At 49.8% G+C, this 15,695-nt stretch overlaps 1 protein-coding gene across 2 annotated transcripts in view; it reads right to left on the bottom strand.

Annotated features, from left to right (window-relative positions):
- Window positions 1–15,695, bottom strand: part of CCDC85C (coiled-coil domain containing 85C) — a 104,768-nt gene that overhangs the window by 4,063 nt on the left and 85,010 nt on the right. For both annotated transcript variants that reach the window (XM_032188365.1, XM_032188366.1), the window contains exons 4-5: window positions 8,743–8,838; window positions 1,547–1,645 (exon numbers count right to left, since the gene is read on the bottom strand). In XM_032188365.1, the coding sequence (XP_032044256.1) occupies window positions 1,547–1,645; window positions 8,743–8,838 (195 nt within the window). The remainder of the gene's footprint in view (window positions 1–1,546; window positions 1,646–8,742; window positions 8,839–15,695) is intronic.

Genomic DNA, 15,695 nt, shown 5'->3' with positions numbered 1-15,695 from the left:
AAATACACTAGGTTCAGAAGTTAAGTTCAATGTTAGGTCAACCCTGTCATGCTTCCAGAAATGATGTTACCGTAAGCAGAAAAGATAATAAAAGAGATAATAGTTAAAATTACACATGTATGATTTTTTAAAAACATACATTTTATCACTCTAGGGCCACTGGGGTAAGTGAGGCTATTTCTAAAAAATAAGAAACTTCAAAGCCCTTTATAGCTGCCTTGAGTCTACACAAAAATAATATTTAAAGAAAAAAACAGCTGATGACAGGCAAACATAAATTTGCTGGAGCATCTGGGAGCATGAAGTTAGAGTGTGTTACCTTTCCCCCTGCACGGCTACAAGGAGATGCGGTGGTAAGGAGACAAAACATCCCCCAAAGCAGACCCCATTTACTCCATGCTTGGCTGTGCTTACAGGAATCCCACAACCCAAGTGACGTGCCTCAGCCCTTGCCAAGGATTCTTGCAGAGATTTAGCTCTGTAAGACGCACTTGTGTTCTTTGCACCCCCTTTGTAGGGTTGAGGACTTTTTTTTTCTTTTCCCTTTAAGATTTTTCCTGCTGTTTGCATGCAGGAAAGTGCTGTCTTTGTTCTTTCTGCTTCCCATTGTGTCCATAAAGATGCAGTCACCAACCCACAGCAGCAGAACCTTCCATACTGAATGCTGTAGCACTTACCATATAAAACAGTAGTTTGATAAGACCCCACTGCAAGCAGTTTCAGAATTTAAAAGGAAGATTAGGCTCCTCTCTGCTGCTGTGAGGCACAAAACGGTGCCACTTGGGCTGACCTCCAGTGCGGACTTCTAAAAGAGAATGCTCCGTGAGCATCCTCCTCCCTGCTGTGAGAACTGCTGTTACTGTCAAACAGCAAATCCCCGTCTGCACGCAAGCCCTGTTCTCGCAGAAATCCCAAACTCTTTGTTCAAAGCCAAAACACAGCCAGGGTGGTTTGAAGGAGGTAGTGGCACAGCAGCAAACTCTGCGAAGCTGCCTTTTGGTATGAACGCTCACTGTACAGCATGTGGTGAGCTCAGTTTGCAGTGCGGCTGCCAAACCTGCTAGGGGTGCTAAATGAACCCCGCACATCCTAATGCTGCTCAGTGGCTTCAAACAAGACGACTCCCCCTCTGATGTCATACCTCATGGTTTAGGCTCAAACCCATTCAAGCTGCATGGCTGTAAACACAGCAACCGATTGCTGCTCAGTCCAAACCGAGCCCCTGTGGGCACAGTTGGAGTCAGCTGCAAGCAGGACTCGCCTAGGCAGGGAGAGCCCTTTGTGGGGCTCGTGGTTAGCTGGAAAGCCACCCTGCACCCTTTAAGGCAGCAGAGAGGGAAGCATCTGCTGAACAAAGGCTGCTTGGTGCCATGAATGAGGCGTTCGGGTTACTGACACTGAAAGCAGCAGTCAGCAGAGCCTCGACCCTTCCCTTGTGCCTGCAGATCTCGTATCAAACAGGGCTTGTATGCAGACCAGTGCTCCCCTCCACTTACAACAAAAGAACCCAAAAGACAGAGCTAGAATTACTGAGAGGCATTATTACATTGCACATTTCACGGACAATCGCCTTCTCCTTTTCACTCAGGTCCTCTTCGTAGTTGTCCTGCATTTGCCTGTCCAAATTTTCGTGGACCTCAAGGACCTATAAAAAAGCAATATTACAAAAGCATTATGCTTCTCTAATAACTAACAGTGTGCTCAGCAACTTCACAGCGTCACAGAATGGTGACTCTGGAGGTCACCTGGTCCAACGCCCTTGCTCATGCAGGCTTCTCCACTCCCTTCCATTAATTCCAGTCATGGGGCAACTGCGGGCAGCTCACGGGTTTTAGGTCTAACAGGGTTAGCCATCTGGGGAAGAGGAAAATGGAAATCTGTACCACTGGAAAACAGAGGATTGCCCACCGAGCAGCTAACGTGTGTGGTCTTCAATCAGCCATCAACTTTCAGATCTTAAACAAGCACAGCCCTTTCCACTCACCTTTGTCTGAAAACTGTGTTTAACCCATTTAATTTCTCAGTTCCTCAGAGACCCTGGTGACCGTGAGCAGGAACTGGGCTGTTATCACAGAGACCTGGTACCCAGAGATCCTGATCCCATGCCCAGCTCCCACCCAGTGCCTCTTAGAGCTGGATCCAGCCAGCATGCAAAGGGGATGGAAGTGGGGGAAACCAGCATCCCAGGCCCCTGCGTGCTGACTGCCGTCCTCTGTAGGCACCTTGCCCAACATGAGGCTGGATGCAAGCACATCCCCTACACATGTTCCCACTCCCAGGATTGTAACCACAGCCTTAGGATAAAACCTGCCTGCTGGTAAACACTTCAGGCAGCACAAAAGCTGAGGAGCACAGGATCTGCCCACAGGGGAGCCTGGTGCACGTAGGTGCCTGCAGCACCCTGCCCCAGGGAGCCTCTGGAGGAGCGAGGTGCCGGCTTCCCTTTCCATCCTGCTTGTGACTGGGGGGTTCTTCCCACAATAGTAACAGGAGGAAAGCACTGCAAAAACAGGAAACGTGGCCGCTAAAGCACAGCAGCAGCCTGGAAGAGTGGGTGGGGGAGGCTCGGAGATCCTCCAACGCGTTTCTGAAAGGCAACCACCAGAGCTCACTGCCTCAGCAGCGCCGCAGGGAACCCTCAAAGGCGCTCAGCCGGCTTTGTGGGGCACCCCAGGTTGATCCACACAGCCCAAGGCACAGGATGCTTGCAAGGAGCTTGAGGCCACAACATTTAAAAGCCAACACAGATCACAGCAGCCATAGTGCATGAGGAGACTCCATGGCTTGCAAGGCCACGCCAGGCCCCCCAGGAGAGCGTTCCTGGACCTGGGAAGAAGCAGGTTTCCTTGTTATGGCTCCAGCAAGGACACCCCAGACCTGACAAGCCCAGTGCTGATGTCTGTGGGCCCTGTGGACTCCACCTGGCCTGCTGGCTGGGGCCACGCTTCCCTCAGGAAGACATGTAAATCCACTGGGAAAGAAGCCCAGGACACTGAATAAAAAGGCAGTGGAAACATCCCACTTGTGACTTATTTTCTTAAACTAGCTTTTGAGTTGACAATGTTTGGAAATGGTGCTGCTTCTTTTCAGGAAAACTGACTGATATTTAAACTCTGTGGTTTATATAATGCTTGGAGGAGCATTCTCCAGGCCAGGCACAACCGGTCAGACACAGGAGGCGGCGGAGGAAGGCCTTGCGCGCACGCTCCAGGCCGTGAGGTGGTTATTTAGAGAGACCGGGATGAAAGGCAGCCTCAGCTTCCAGCTGGACTCGCACTGATCCACAGGAACACCCCTCGTGCAGCCCAGAGCCTCTGCCTGCATTCAGGAGGCCTCACAGCACGAGGCGCTGCATCAGGCCCGTCAGGGAGCAGGAGCGCGCCCGACCTGCATAGCTCCCCCAGGGCTCTGCTGCTGTGGAGGAACACAGCCATCCCCGTGTGCAGGGGTGAAGATCCCCAAATCACCCTGTGCCACCACCAAATAGCTCATGGTCCCTTCTCACGGTGATACAGCCCCACACGAAGCTCTGCAGCAGGTTTGTTTGTGCCCGTGAGCCTCCCCGGGACCTACAGAGTGAGGACGGGCTTCGCCCTGTGCTGAGGTACACGGCACTGGCTGCTCCATGAAACGGGATCCAAGAGCAGATTATCTCCTGGTCTGGCTCGGCACAGCAATCCTGCTGCACTCCAACTGCGTTATGTACAAAAATAGGTCATTCTCCTCAGGCCCTTAACCTACTTCCAAAATGCACCAGCTCCTTTTACCAACAGATCTGGGAGCGATCCTCTCACAAACACCAAATAGCCTCGTCCCTTTTAAGGGGAGAGGAAGGGTGAGAGAGATGCAAAAAGCGTGTATGTGCTGACAGAGACAACAGCTATTTTTTTTGCTGAAGAGGAGGGAATTAATTATTGATCCAGCTGGACTGGCACTTCGAACTTGCTCGTCTGGAGCCGGTGTGCCTCTGACGCCGGGCTGCAGGAGAAGCCGCCTGCAGCAGCAGCTCACGGCGCAGCACGCCGCCGGTGGCTGTCTCGCAGCTGAGAGCTGTCCGTGTCTGCAGGGCAAGTGTCAAGGGCAGCCGTGGCTCACCTCACTTAAAGATCACATCAGCTCCAGCGCCTGCTTCCACCAGCCATCCATCTCGCAGGCGCAGGACTCTCAGAGGATAAGAAACTGGTTTTCTATGACTTCCACTTAAAATAAAACTGCATTCCCTTGCCCGTGAGGTGTGAAGGGGTGGTGCGGCTCATTTCTTCCAGTGGAAATGTCTCATTTAACCTTGAAACCATCCCTCACAACAGGCACGGGCCCACTTCTGTGTCAGCATCTTGGGTATGGGAAACAGGGATCCAGGGTAAAAACCCAGAAGCCCACCCCAGGAAGGCCTGCTGGAGAGCAGTGTGCTCCCAGCACGATCCCCTCTGGAAGAAGGAGCGGAGCTGTGAGTGCTGACCCAGCCCGATCTGTTTTCAGGTCCTGCCAGGTGTCTCCTCAGCTAATTAGAAAGGGCCAGGTCAATGTTCCTCAGGTTACACAGCCAGGCTGTGAAATCATCTGCGGCTCAGCTAAAGGCACCAGCCACAATTCAAAGACCGAGGATTCAATTTGCATCTAAGAAATTGGGTTATATCCTCCTCTGATTCTGCCATCTCTCCAGAAGCATACAGAAAAACAGAGCAGTGTAGCCAGGCTCAGGCCATCCCCTCCGTTTTGCTCTTCACTAAGCTTCAGTGACAGCTCTTGGCCCTCTGCAGACACCCCAGCACTACGTTGTCTCTCCCTGGGTGCCTTCCAGATCAGGGGGCTGCGGAAGGGACAGGCAATGCTCCCTGGCTCCTCACGCTGCTTTCCTGCCTGAGGACTCCACCTCCTGAAGTCCACGCTCACCACCTCCTGAAGACAACCTCCCTGTCACCAAGGTGCTGCTGCAGACGAGCCGTGCCATGCTACAGATGGGCACGCTGACTCGTCTCGCTTCTTCCACGCTGCTATGCAAGCTGCGAGGGACACCTCGGGTATATTTAGCTCTCCTTCCTGACTGCGCTGACATCTGCGACCAAGACAGTGTCACCTCCAAGTCACCCAGCCCATCACATCCACCGCCCCTACACCTTACCCTTCTGCCCCCACGCGATGCAGCTTTAAAACACAAACAAACAAACAGCACCAGGCTGGGTGACGGCAATAAGGCTTTGAAAGGGGCTTTGGAAGTTGAGGTAAGCACTTCTGTGAGAGGAAGCGCTCTGATTAAGGAATGTTTGCCTAAGGGTACAAGCCTCCCTGACTGTATTGATTTATAAGTCAAATGGACAGGGCCCTGGGGAACGTGGCACAGTACACAGTCGTGCTTTGGCAAGGGAACAGCCTGTATGTCCCACTAGGACTCTCCCCAAGTTTTGTCAGGGCCAAATCTTGCCTTACTCGGCATCAGTGGGAGCAACTGACTGTCTGCCTGATGGCTCTGTGCCCATCAGAGAGATGCTGCTGCTGGAGGAGTTGGATTATAGGCTAAATGTTGTTTTCTCATATTTGTCTCCTCCTCATCTCCCCACGTCTTTAGCAGGTTTGCTCAATTCCTAAGAAAAGTGCTTTGATGTTCAGTGAGATACTGAGATGTAGCATATGTACCTTTTATTCTTGTTAGCAAAAACAGCTGTTAGGAGTGCCAACCTGTCATTTTGCTCCTTATTTAGTAGGTGCAAATAAGCAAAAACTATTTCAGAAGCACAAATAAAGAAAACCCCTAAACGTGCTCAGGGAAGAACTTATTTAACACTAAACCAAGGGCAAAGCTTCATCCACATAGCGTTCAGCTGCAGGAAAAAGCCACACGAGAAGCCTAGGGGTCATTACACGACTGAGCAGAGCTTTTTCTAATATTCAACGTCAGACAGGCTAAGTGCAAAGTCTCCTTTGTAGGCTACTTTCTTCTCCTCCTCAAGGGAAGGTCAGGAGCTGTACCATGGTGAGGGGCTAGGCCGGTAGCTGCATCCCCTTTTCCACATGCAGGGGCTGGCACTGAAAAAGCTGCCCGGTTCTGCAGGGTGCAGATAAGACCTACTCCATCTGCTGCAGCATGCAGTGGCCAAAACACGTTATCTTCCACCCAGTTTAAGATCTGTGGCTGGAGACCAAGAGCCACAGTTTTATTGTGTCACACGAAGCGGGGGGAGGAGAGGTTGAGACCAGAACCAGTTTCCTTCGTCCTTTCCATTTCCACCTGATTCTTGGAAATGGGCCACAGGATGGAAAATTAAAATCTCCTCGACCCTTGCTGCCACGCCGACTTACAGGAAGATTTCCTCCTCACTTCAAATCTGAGAATGTTTTTAACCCTAAGCCTGTGAGCGGGACACATCGCATGAGGTCAGTTGTGCCCTGTGAGATGTGGCTGCTGTGCCACCTGCTTCCTGTCCCCAGCTGAGGCGGTTTCCAGCGTTTTGAAGAAAGACAAACATGCCCCACCAGCCAAATTGCAAAATCTCAGAGGAGAGCTTCTTGCAGCCCTTCCTGGTGATCAACAAAGCTCTGAAGAAGAGAATTAGCACTAATAATATGGGCAAACAACCAAGCATCCAACTTCCTTCCAACCCTTTTGTATGCATCCTCGTGCCAGACATCCCAAATGCAATTTCCAGTTTCCGAGAATCTTCCTTGTTAACTTTACAATCATTTCCACAAGCTTATCAAACCACTGCTTTAAACAATTTACGTTTCTTGCCCTTACTTGGAAATTCAGTCCCATAACCCCTTAAGCAGACAGAAACTTAATTTCCCCCCAGAATGTGTTCATAACCAATTTATAACTATTTGATCTTTCGACTTAAAAAAATTATCATCTCTGCTTAATGTTTTCCCTCTCCAAATACAATGAAAAGCAGGAGCAGAAAGGTAGGAACCCCAGTCGGGGAAGCCACATTCGTTTAAAAACAACAGCAGTAGCCTGGAGTGCATCGGTGGCTTGGATGATTAGAGGAAATGCAAGAGAAACTGGATTAGTGACGAGCAAGAAGGAAAGGCAGCACAAAGTGTAGGAGAAATGAAGGTGTCACGTGCGTTCGCAATGTTCTGCAAGGTGTCAGCCTAGCAGATACTTATGCATATTCATACAGGAGTAATTTCACCCCAAAGTGACATACAGCATAGCCCAGGATGGAGCACAGCTTTCTGACAGCACCGAACCATTCACAACAAGCAAAGAAGAAACTTACTGGGAAAACACAGGAAAAATATATGTAGGAAACTGAGCTACCACTCATATATCCAGGGCTCCTCTGGGAAGCACTAAAAAGTGTACCAAGGGTATTGTTTTAATCCTTGATGATGCTGGACACCCTTCTCTGAGGATCCAAGAAGTTATATGATTGGGATTTACAAAACCTTACGTAAGCTGAATAAATCAAGATTTTCAGCTTGAAGGATCTTTCATAATTTAAATTAAAATTTGATCCAAATCAAACCAAACTTAACTTCCCTTTCATAACTCCTCACACAATGTAAGTGCACAGAAGATGAACTGCTTGAGGAACAGTCATCCAGTGTTTCTGAAACTTAACACGCTCAGGGGATCTTGCAGCTGCCCAGTGGAACCGACCTCCTGCCAGCGGCACCACTGCTTCTCCTAACACTTGTTGGCTTTACCACTGCCACCTGACACATCTGTCCTGGAGCCAACAGACAGGTGCAAAAACGTAAGCTGAAAAAAAATTTAAACTAGAAAAATCATGGAACCTGCAGATCTCTGCTAAGAGCAACATCTGTGGCATTTATTTTGCTATTGGGTGCAAAGAGAAGTGCTTTGTTAGCACCAGGCTCTGGGTCTAGGCCAACCTAAGCTAGTGCTGGTGAAGCAGTGACACTGCTGGACCTTTTTTCTGGCTATGGCCACGGGGCTCTGAGCTCCAGACCAGCCATCTGGGAATCTGGAGGGTTTCCTGTGAATCCTGCTTTGATTTGGCAAAATCTTTGTAAGCTTATACATTTATTTTCAGCTTTAACAAATCCATGTACACATACACATCAGTATAGTCCAGCTTAAGCCTAACTTACTTATAGATTTCCCAGCCATCTCCATGGCACCTTTCAAAGGATTTGTGTTCCCATGTCTCTTAGATAACTTAGACTTGCTTAACTAGTCAACCATAGAACAGCAAGCTATTACATTATTTTTTTCCTGCTCATGGATGCTCACTAGGACTTGAGAAAATATTTCACTGCTATGAAATAACAATGTGAGTTTTCTCCTTTACCCCAGCTAGTAGGGTCCTGTGTTTTTTGTTGGTGAAGGTCATGACTTTAATACAGATTGATGATGCAGATATCTACATGGGTATGATGCCATGGTTTGCTGTGTGTTTATTTAAATAAAGTCTTTCTCCTCTGAAGACTGCTGCAAGCTTTTCAATAACAAAAAATATGTAGGAATTGAGTTTTTGTGTCTATTTTAAAAGCAGCACTTCTGTTGTCACTGTCACCCCTGAGACACAGTGCACACAAGAATGATGAACAGGAAGGGTAACCAACACCTTCAGCTTCTGTTGGAGGTCTCCCACCCAAAAAGTCATGTGTGATCCTGCTTAACTCTATTTGAAGCAATGATTGTTCATCATGATACAGGTGCTGATTACTGATAATGTGCCTCAGCGCTGACTTTCTATTTCTAATCATCATATTTCCATGAGAACAGCAAACATCCAGTTCTGCAAGTTAGTTGCACTGCGCTGCAGGCAGCCTTACCTTCATAGCATGCACAACGGCCTCTGGTTTCTGACCCACGGGGACATATCCTGCTGCAGGAGAAGATGCAAGATCAGATGTCATGCGAGCTGGACCCTGTTTAAATAAGAAGAGAAGACATGCTTTAATTATGTTTGGGTTATTTAGCAGGAAGGAAGAAAATACCCGCTAGCTTCTCTCAGATTCAGTCCCCTTCAGCCACCTGCAAAGACAAAAAACACCACTACCCCTCCTTCAAAAGTAATTTGATTTAATGCCATTTAAGCTCAGACTAGATGCATTCAGGCAGGAGATCACCCTGGTTTAAAGCTAAATTAGTTCAGGAAACATTTTTTCTCATTTAGGATAACTCTGTGCAAGGACAAGATCAAAGGGTGTTCATCCTTGTAGCCAAGGCAGCAATGCAAACAAGATGATTTTCCAGCATAGAGCGGTCATTTCTAAGAAGTTGCGTACATGAAAGAAACAGTTGGCGTAACATCATTGCGTTTTTGGCAATGCTTTCACATGACATCAAGTACCAATCTTCGGCTACAGAGAAAATTGTGAAGGCAACCTTAAAACAAGCAGATGTCCAAGCCTAATGTTGGCTGGGTTTCCTTCCAAAATGCTGGCCAGTTCCCCTGCATGAAGGATCCCGTTGGGAAAGATACCAAAGTTAGGTTTTACAAAAGATTTCTACAGCCCAAACAGCCCTGTAAGCACGTTTGATAGGGCTTTCCTTTTTAAGGCACCCCTCTTGGATTATGTGAGACACAATGGGAAGCACCCTGCCTGTCCCCAGAGTTTTGTATTTGCTTTGTAGCGCAGGGAGAAATCCACAATGAAACCATTGACCAAACCCGCATTTAGTCTTCGCGTCCCTTAGGAAATACAAAGCATGATTATGCTGGGGCCTGTGAAAGCAAATTAGGATGGCAGAGCGGTCTGTAGCACCATGGCAGGAATGCTTTCGCATGTGACATGAGGCTTTCCATTACCATCTTTTCCAGGTTTGAACACAGCGTGTTTTGTGCCTCATCTCACCACCTCGCCACAGCAGCCACACCGGGATGGCAGACCAACACAGGGCCATCTCGTCACATCTCACACCTCCAAACCTTCCACTTTTGCTACTGAAAGCGTTCATGCTCCTACTATAAAGCAAAGGACGGGCCGATCCATTAGGCCACAGACAAGGGCAGCATGAAGGGCACAGAGCCTTACGAGCCTGCGCCAGCAGTCTGTGCTTAGCCCACGTAAACCAACAGCCATTTACCAGCAAGTGACCTTCCTGAACCGAGCTGCTGGTGACACAACACTTCCCTTCCGACAGGCAGGCATCCCAGAGAAGGGAACATGAGACTCCGTACCTCCACAATAACTCTCCAAGCAGATTTAAGGGGCTGATGGAGCACGGAGACCAAGCGACACTCACAGGCCTGGCACCTGCTGGCAGAGGGTCACGGCTCGCTGGAGATGTATGGCCACACGGGGACAAGGCCTCAGCCACCCCATCCAGCCCCAAAATGCTACACAGGAAAGGCTGGGGAGGGAGGGAGTGCCAGGGACTGAGCCCAGCCAGTCTACGGCTGTGCCTTAGGACTGCCAAAGGGGTTACGGATTTCTCTCAGGGCGGCTAAATGCAGAGTCAGCCTCCCACAGAGGTCACAGGCATCGATACATGCAGCAGTGCCCTGATGTGAGCATGAAAGCTGCCTTCCTTCCCGTAAATGACCAAGATCATGACAACTGGAAGCAGAATATTTGGGAGTTTGTGGCCATGAACCATGCTTGGCAAAGATCTTCCTCCACAGCCCCCGTTAGAAGTAACACAGGAAATACCAAGCAGAGGTCTAACATCCAATATCTCTTCTGAGCTGAGAGCAATCAGAAAGGAAAAGGAATTCTGCTGGATCCTGCAGCTGACAGCATTTTAAATACATCTTTCTGACAAAACTAGAGCAGAACACAAGGTCCCCTGTATGACAGGCGGCAGCAGCTTCTCCTCGCAGAAGCGAGGTAACTAATAAGCTACAAAGCACTCCCGTGTTCGTAATCGCTCTCGAAATCATTACAGAATACAAATGAAACCGGGATGATTAGAGAGAAATGCTTTCTAAAGAGTTTGATCATACTGCACTGATTACCACGCCGACATGAGGAAAGCAATCCCACAAGCACAGCAATGCCCTGGATGTGTGTGATCACAGGGAAATGCCCAAAGGGCTGGGGCCCTGCGGGTACAAGTGGCTGAGATCTGGCGAGGGCGATCAGCTGAGCTCCACCTGAACATGGGCAGAGGATTTGACTCGGGATGAGAAAAGTGATGTTAAAGAATGGGGGCTGCAACGAAGGAGGTAGACCCAAACCTTGCTATCAGTGTCTCAGTACCAGCTGACTTCATTTCTAAAGCAGGCGTGATCCTTCCTCTTTAGGGTGGAAGCCAAAAAACCACCAGCAAACTGAAATGGACGTGAATGTGGCTGCGTGCAATGGTCACCAGTGACAGAGAACCATGTAAGAGACTTGCATGAGAGGGCACAGAAAAACACGTGGCAGATCTGCTGTGCTGCAAGCCATGGACACCTTCCCCCTGCTGAAATGGGAGACTGCGACCACAAAAGGCTGAAGAGGCACAAGAAGAAAGCAAGGGAGCAAGGAAGGATCTCACCAGTATCCCTGCTCTCTGCAGCTGTGGGCATCAAGTAAAAATACCCACGTGTGGCCAGGAAATAGTCTACACCATCTAGGGTAGCTTAATATGTATTCATCATTACACTGAGATTATACAAGTGCACCCCTCAAGAATGATCTTTGCAGACATAACTTTCTACAGGTGTTCAGGGGCTTTGTTCCCACCGATTTCAGTGTGGCTCACAAACACGCTTTAGCCAAACTCCTATCAGCTTCCTGCACTGAGGCAAACGTGAAGGAGGCCAGAAAAGAGGGGAGCTGGAGTGAGCAAGGCAAGGAATGACAGCATACCCAGCAGGATGCACGGCCGGCCTTTGGAGGATGGGGGAGAGGAAAAGGGGCAGAGTTCACCCATAGTGTTAGCTGAAGGGGAGGAAATGGAAGGAATTGGAGATAAGGTCAAGGTTGCTGAACTGGAAAACTGCCAGCAGTGGGAGAGAAGGGAGGCAGCAGGAAGAGAAAGGATGTGAAGTTTATCCAGCAGGAAAACAGCTGAGATGAAATTCAGGGGAGGGGGAATCAGAGATAGGAGACTGCAAGAAGGGCAGGACGGAGAGGGAGAGATCTCAGGAAGTCAGCATTAAGGCACTAGCTGAAATCACACAGATGGAAGAGATTTCTCGTGCCTAAAGCAGACACATTTGGAAAACTGGGTAAGAAGTACCACGGCTGCACCCCAGCACTCCCCCTTGGCTCCTGAGGCCCTCCAGCACTCAGCACCCCGTGCCCTTCCTGCTCCTCAGAGCTGACGCTCCCACAGCCGCGGGAACACGCCTGACTCAGCACCCTGACAGACAGTAATAGCAAGGTTAACCTGCTCACATCCTACAGAGCAGGAATTGTCCATACAGGCAAAAAGTGATATTTGGGGGCATGCATCGCTCTCAATTTCTTCTCCCTGCTCGGTTTTGTCAGACGTGCACTCTCTATGCTAGATGTCGGGGGCTTTTCCACTCGCTAGGCTTTCAGGGAGTTCAGTAGCTCAGAGACAGTTCGCTCCTCATCCCCCAGCACGTGGCTGAGATGTCACATAATTGTTTAAATGAACGGCACTAAAAGACAGCTCAGAACTCATGGAAAAGGACGCCACAGATTTATAACAAAGCTGTTGAGAAATACCATCTTGGCTGTTTTTCTCGTTTACTTCTGCCGAAGCTGAGCCACCTAATGAGAGGCTGAGTCATTTCAAAAGGCAAAGTTTCTTATTCTCTGTGGCCTCAAGCAGCTTTGGAGTTGCTCCAGGTTTAAAGCAGCAGAGATGAAACTGGAAGTTAGCTCATTTAACTCACCAGCCATACGAGGAATTTGTTATTTAAAAAGAAGACTTTGGTGCATCTCCATTGTGGCTTCAGGTGCTCACCTCAGTAGAATTACAGGGCACACCTCTTGCTGCTTCAGCCACAGAGACACTGCCAAAAGAAAGGTTTGCCCAGTGGGGAGAGCACCAGCCTACGAGTGGCTGTCTCTAAGAGCTCAGGTCTGGTAAAGAAGCACACTTCTGTGTGAGCCCCCCTCAGAGCCCTCCCAACAAACCCAATGTCTGTGAGGAGATGCACAGTCCAGCTGTATCATTAACAGGCTAAGAAAAGAGAGGAGGATCCCTGCAGTCTCCCACGTCAGAGGATCCTTCCAGCAACATGCTGTGCACGGGAGGTAAATCTTCCAGTTCTCTGCCTGCTAGGAATTACGCATGACCTGGTGGCAGCCTCCAGCCCAAAGCAGAAAACAAAACGGATAAAAGCAGCCCCAACGTGCTACCCCTGCCCAGGACCCAAAGAGGATCACCGAAGCAACAGCTCTGGTGTCAGAAGGAAACTCCAAAGGCTACAAATACGGCCAAAGATCCTTTTTAATCTGACACCAAAAAAATGAGGAGCAGAGGCCTGAAGTGCCGCTGCTGGAGAACATCTGCGGCTGCCGCGCATCGAGCACGATGGCACTGCCATCAGGCCACGCTGCCTAATGAGGCCGAGCTGGCTCCGTCTAGCTGCGTGGGATGCGGTCCAGCACAGATGCTGAAAAGCCCCGCGGTCGATGCTCCATTCTTCCTACATATCTGGAGGAACAAAATTAATAAGAGCATAACTGCGCACACTGGGAACTCCTGATAATGGCACACCTCCACAGAGGCAAAATAAGGCTTAAAATATGAACGCTTCTTAATAATAATGGGAATACTCCGGGATCCAAGAAGAAAAGAGTCTAACTGGGGATGACAGGTGCCTGTTCTTTTATAGGTTTTGGTTTGGAAATCTCAAAGAGGAACAATGAAATTGCAATAAACAATTTCTCCTTGATTCCTCCAGGGATCTGAAAAGACACAAGACCTTGGTCCTGACATCAGTTTTCAATCTCCTTCTCCTCAATTATATTCTGTGCTTTAATGACATCCTCTCCTATCTCAGCTCCAGGAGAGTTATTCCTGCTCTTCAGAAAGGCTGCAAAAAGAGAACTAAGTTTCAAAACCCAGAGGAAAGTGGCATGCTGACTGTGCTCCACCAGCAGCCACAGCCCAGGCACTGAGACCCAAAGTGGGGCATGTGAGCAAACATCAGTGCTTCTGAACCTCATATCTTCTTGTCTTCTTTTAATTTTTGTCCATGATTTCCAAAAACAGGCAGACGTTTAGGGTTCAAATGCGATTAAACACACCGCAATGTTCTAATGGCGTACCTCAGACAGTGTTACAGCTAAATGGAATCATATTAGAAGTTTTTATTGCCGAGGCAGAACAAGGAAAATTACATTATAGGCAGGCCCTGCCAGACAACTCTGGCAATAAAATTCCCAGGCATGAAGATTTATCTCATGGTGGCTTTGTGTGCAGCCTACTTACCCAGGTTGGAATTAAGGTTGGGCCCTTCTCTAGCTCTCATCACCATCCAGGTGCTGTACATCAATCAAGGTGCCCACGCTACTCTGTAAATTGGGAACCGCTGAGGGACGGGTAAGCAGTGAGGCAGTGGCAACACGCCCACAGCCACGTGGGACGCAGGTGGCAGAGGCAGGCAGAACACGGGAAGTCTCCTCTGCCAGCCCCAGCCCTGGGCGTGTGATGCTCCGGGGGTTTGCATCCCTTCCTCCGCTGCCGTGCAGCTGCAGAGGGGTTCAAACAAACAGCTCAAACAAAGTGAGTGTGCCATGTGGCTATGAACCAGGCTGATTTCACTCTCCCTTCCTTCAAAGCCCCTTCCCTCCTTCCAGCATCTTCCCGTGCCCCTGGTGCTGTGCCTTGCTCTCGGAGGGGTCCATACCGATGGCACCCTGGCTCCTGGCTGGCTGCAGGGGGGACATTTCCCTCTTGAAATGACCAGCACCAGTTCCTCTGCAAACCACGCTGCCAAGTGCTGTATGCCCGAGCACGGGACACCCTTGCCACAGCCAGGGAGCGCCCAGCTCTGCTGCGTGCCCAGGCTGCCTGGCAGACGACCCGAAGGCATGGCGACACTTGGTTATTTCCATCATTAGGTGCCAGCTGTGTGGAAAGCCTGCTGGCATCCAGTCCTAACCAAGCGGTCCCTCCTTGTGCATGTAAACAGCAGCACAGTCCCGCGTTCCCAAATCCCCAGCAGGCTGTGTTGTACTGTGACTGCTGGGACACCCTGCCACCACAGACATGAGCAGAGACAAGTGGGATGCAATGCAGACAGACACCGGCTCCCTAGCACAGCGCCGTCCTGCTGGTCCTGGCCACCAGCAGGACTGAGTGCAGGAGTCACCAGTGCTTCCCATTAGCATCTCCCCTGTCAAATGGAGGGATTTTATTGCAGATGCTAATCTCCTTCAGCATGACTTAATTTGCTCCCTTTAATCATGGAAAGCAGCTGGTCACGGAGATGTACAAATCCATGAATTAACCACTGGATAACCAGCGTGGGAGCCGGGCTGTGCCTGCACTGCGCAGCCATCCCGCCAGACAGCGTGCATCTTCGGGGCCTCCACCAAGCTCACAGAAATTGCTTCAGCAACCCAAAGTGCTTACACGGCCCTTTTGATTAACAGAGAAACCATTTAACTGCTTCGTTGCTTTCTGAGCACAAACATTGAGGACAAAAGAAGAGCCGTCCTCCCCGCAGGCAGGGCACCCCGCTCGCTGCAGGGGCTGTGCAGGGGCACCGAGGGGAAGGGAGGTTTTCAGGGCCTGCTGAGACCGAATAAACAAAGCCAGGGCGTTGTTTGCCGCTGGGTCAGCATCTACAAACAGGAAGGGCGTCTGTTATCAGCCCCACACCAACAGTGCAGCTCCAGCCCTAGGAAACTCCTCGGTGCCTGCGAGC

The sequence above is a fragment of the Aythya fuligula genome, chromosome 5, assembly GCF_009819795.1.
Source record: "Aythya fuligula isolate bAytFul2 chromosome 5, bAytFul2.pri, whole genome shotgun sequence".
Lineage (NCBI taxonomy): Eukaryota > Metazoa > Chordata > Aves > Anseriformes > Anatidae > Aythya > Aythya fuligula.
This window is presented reverse-complemented; position numbering and strand designations above follow the sequence as displayed.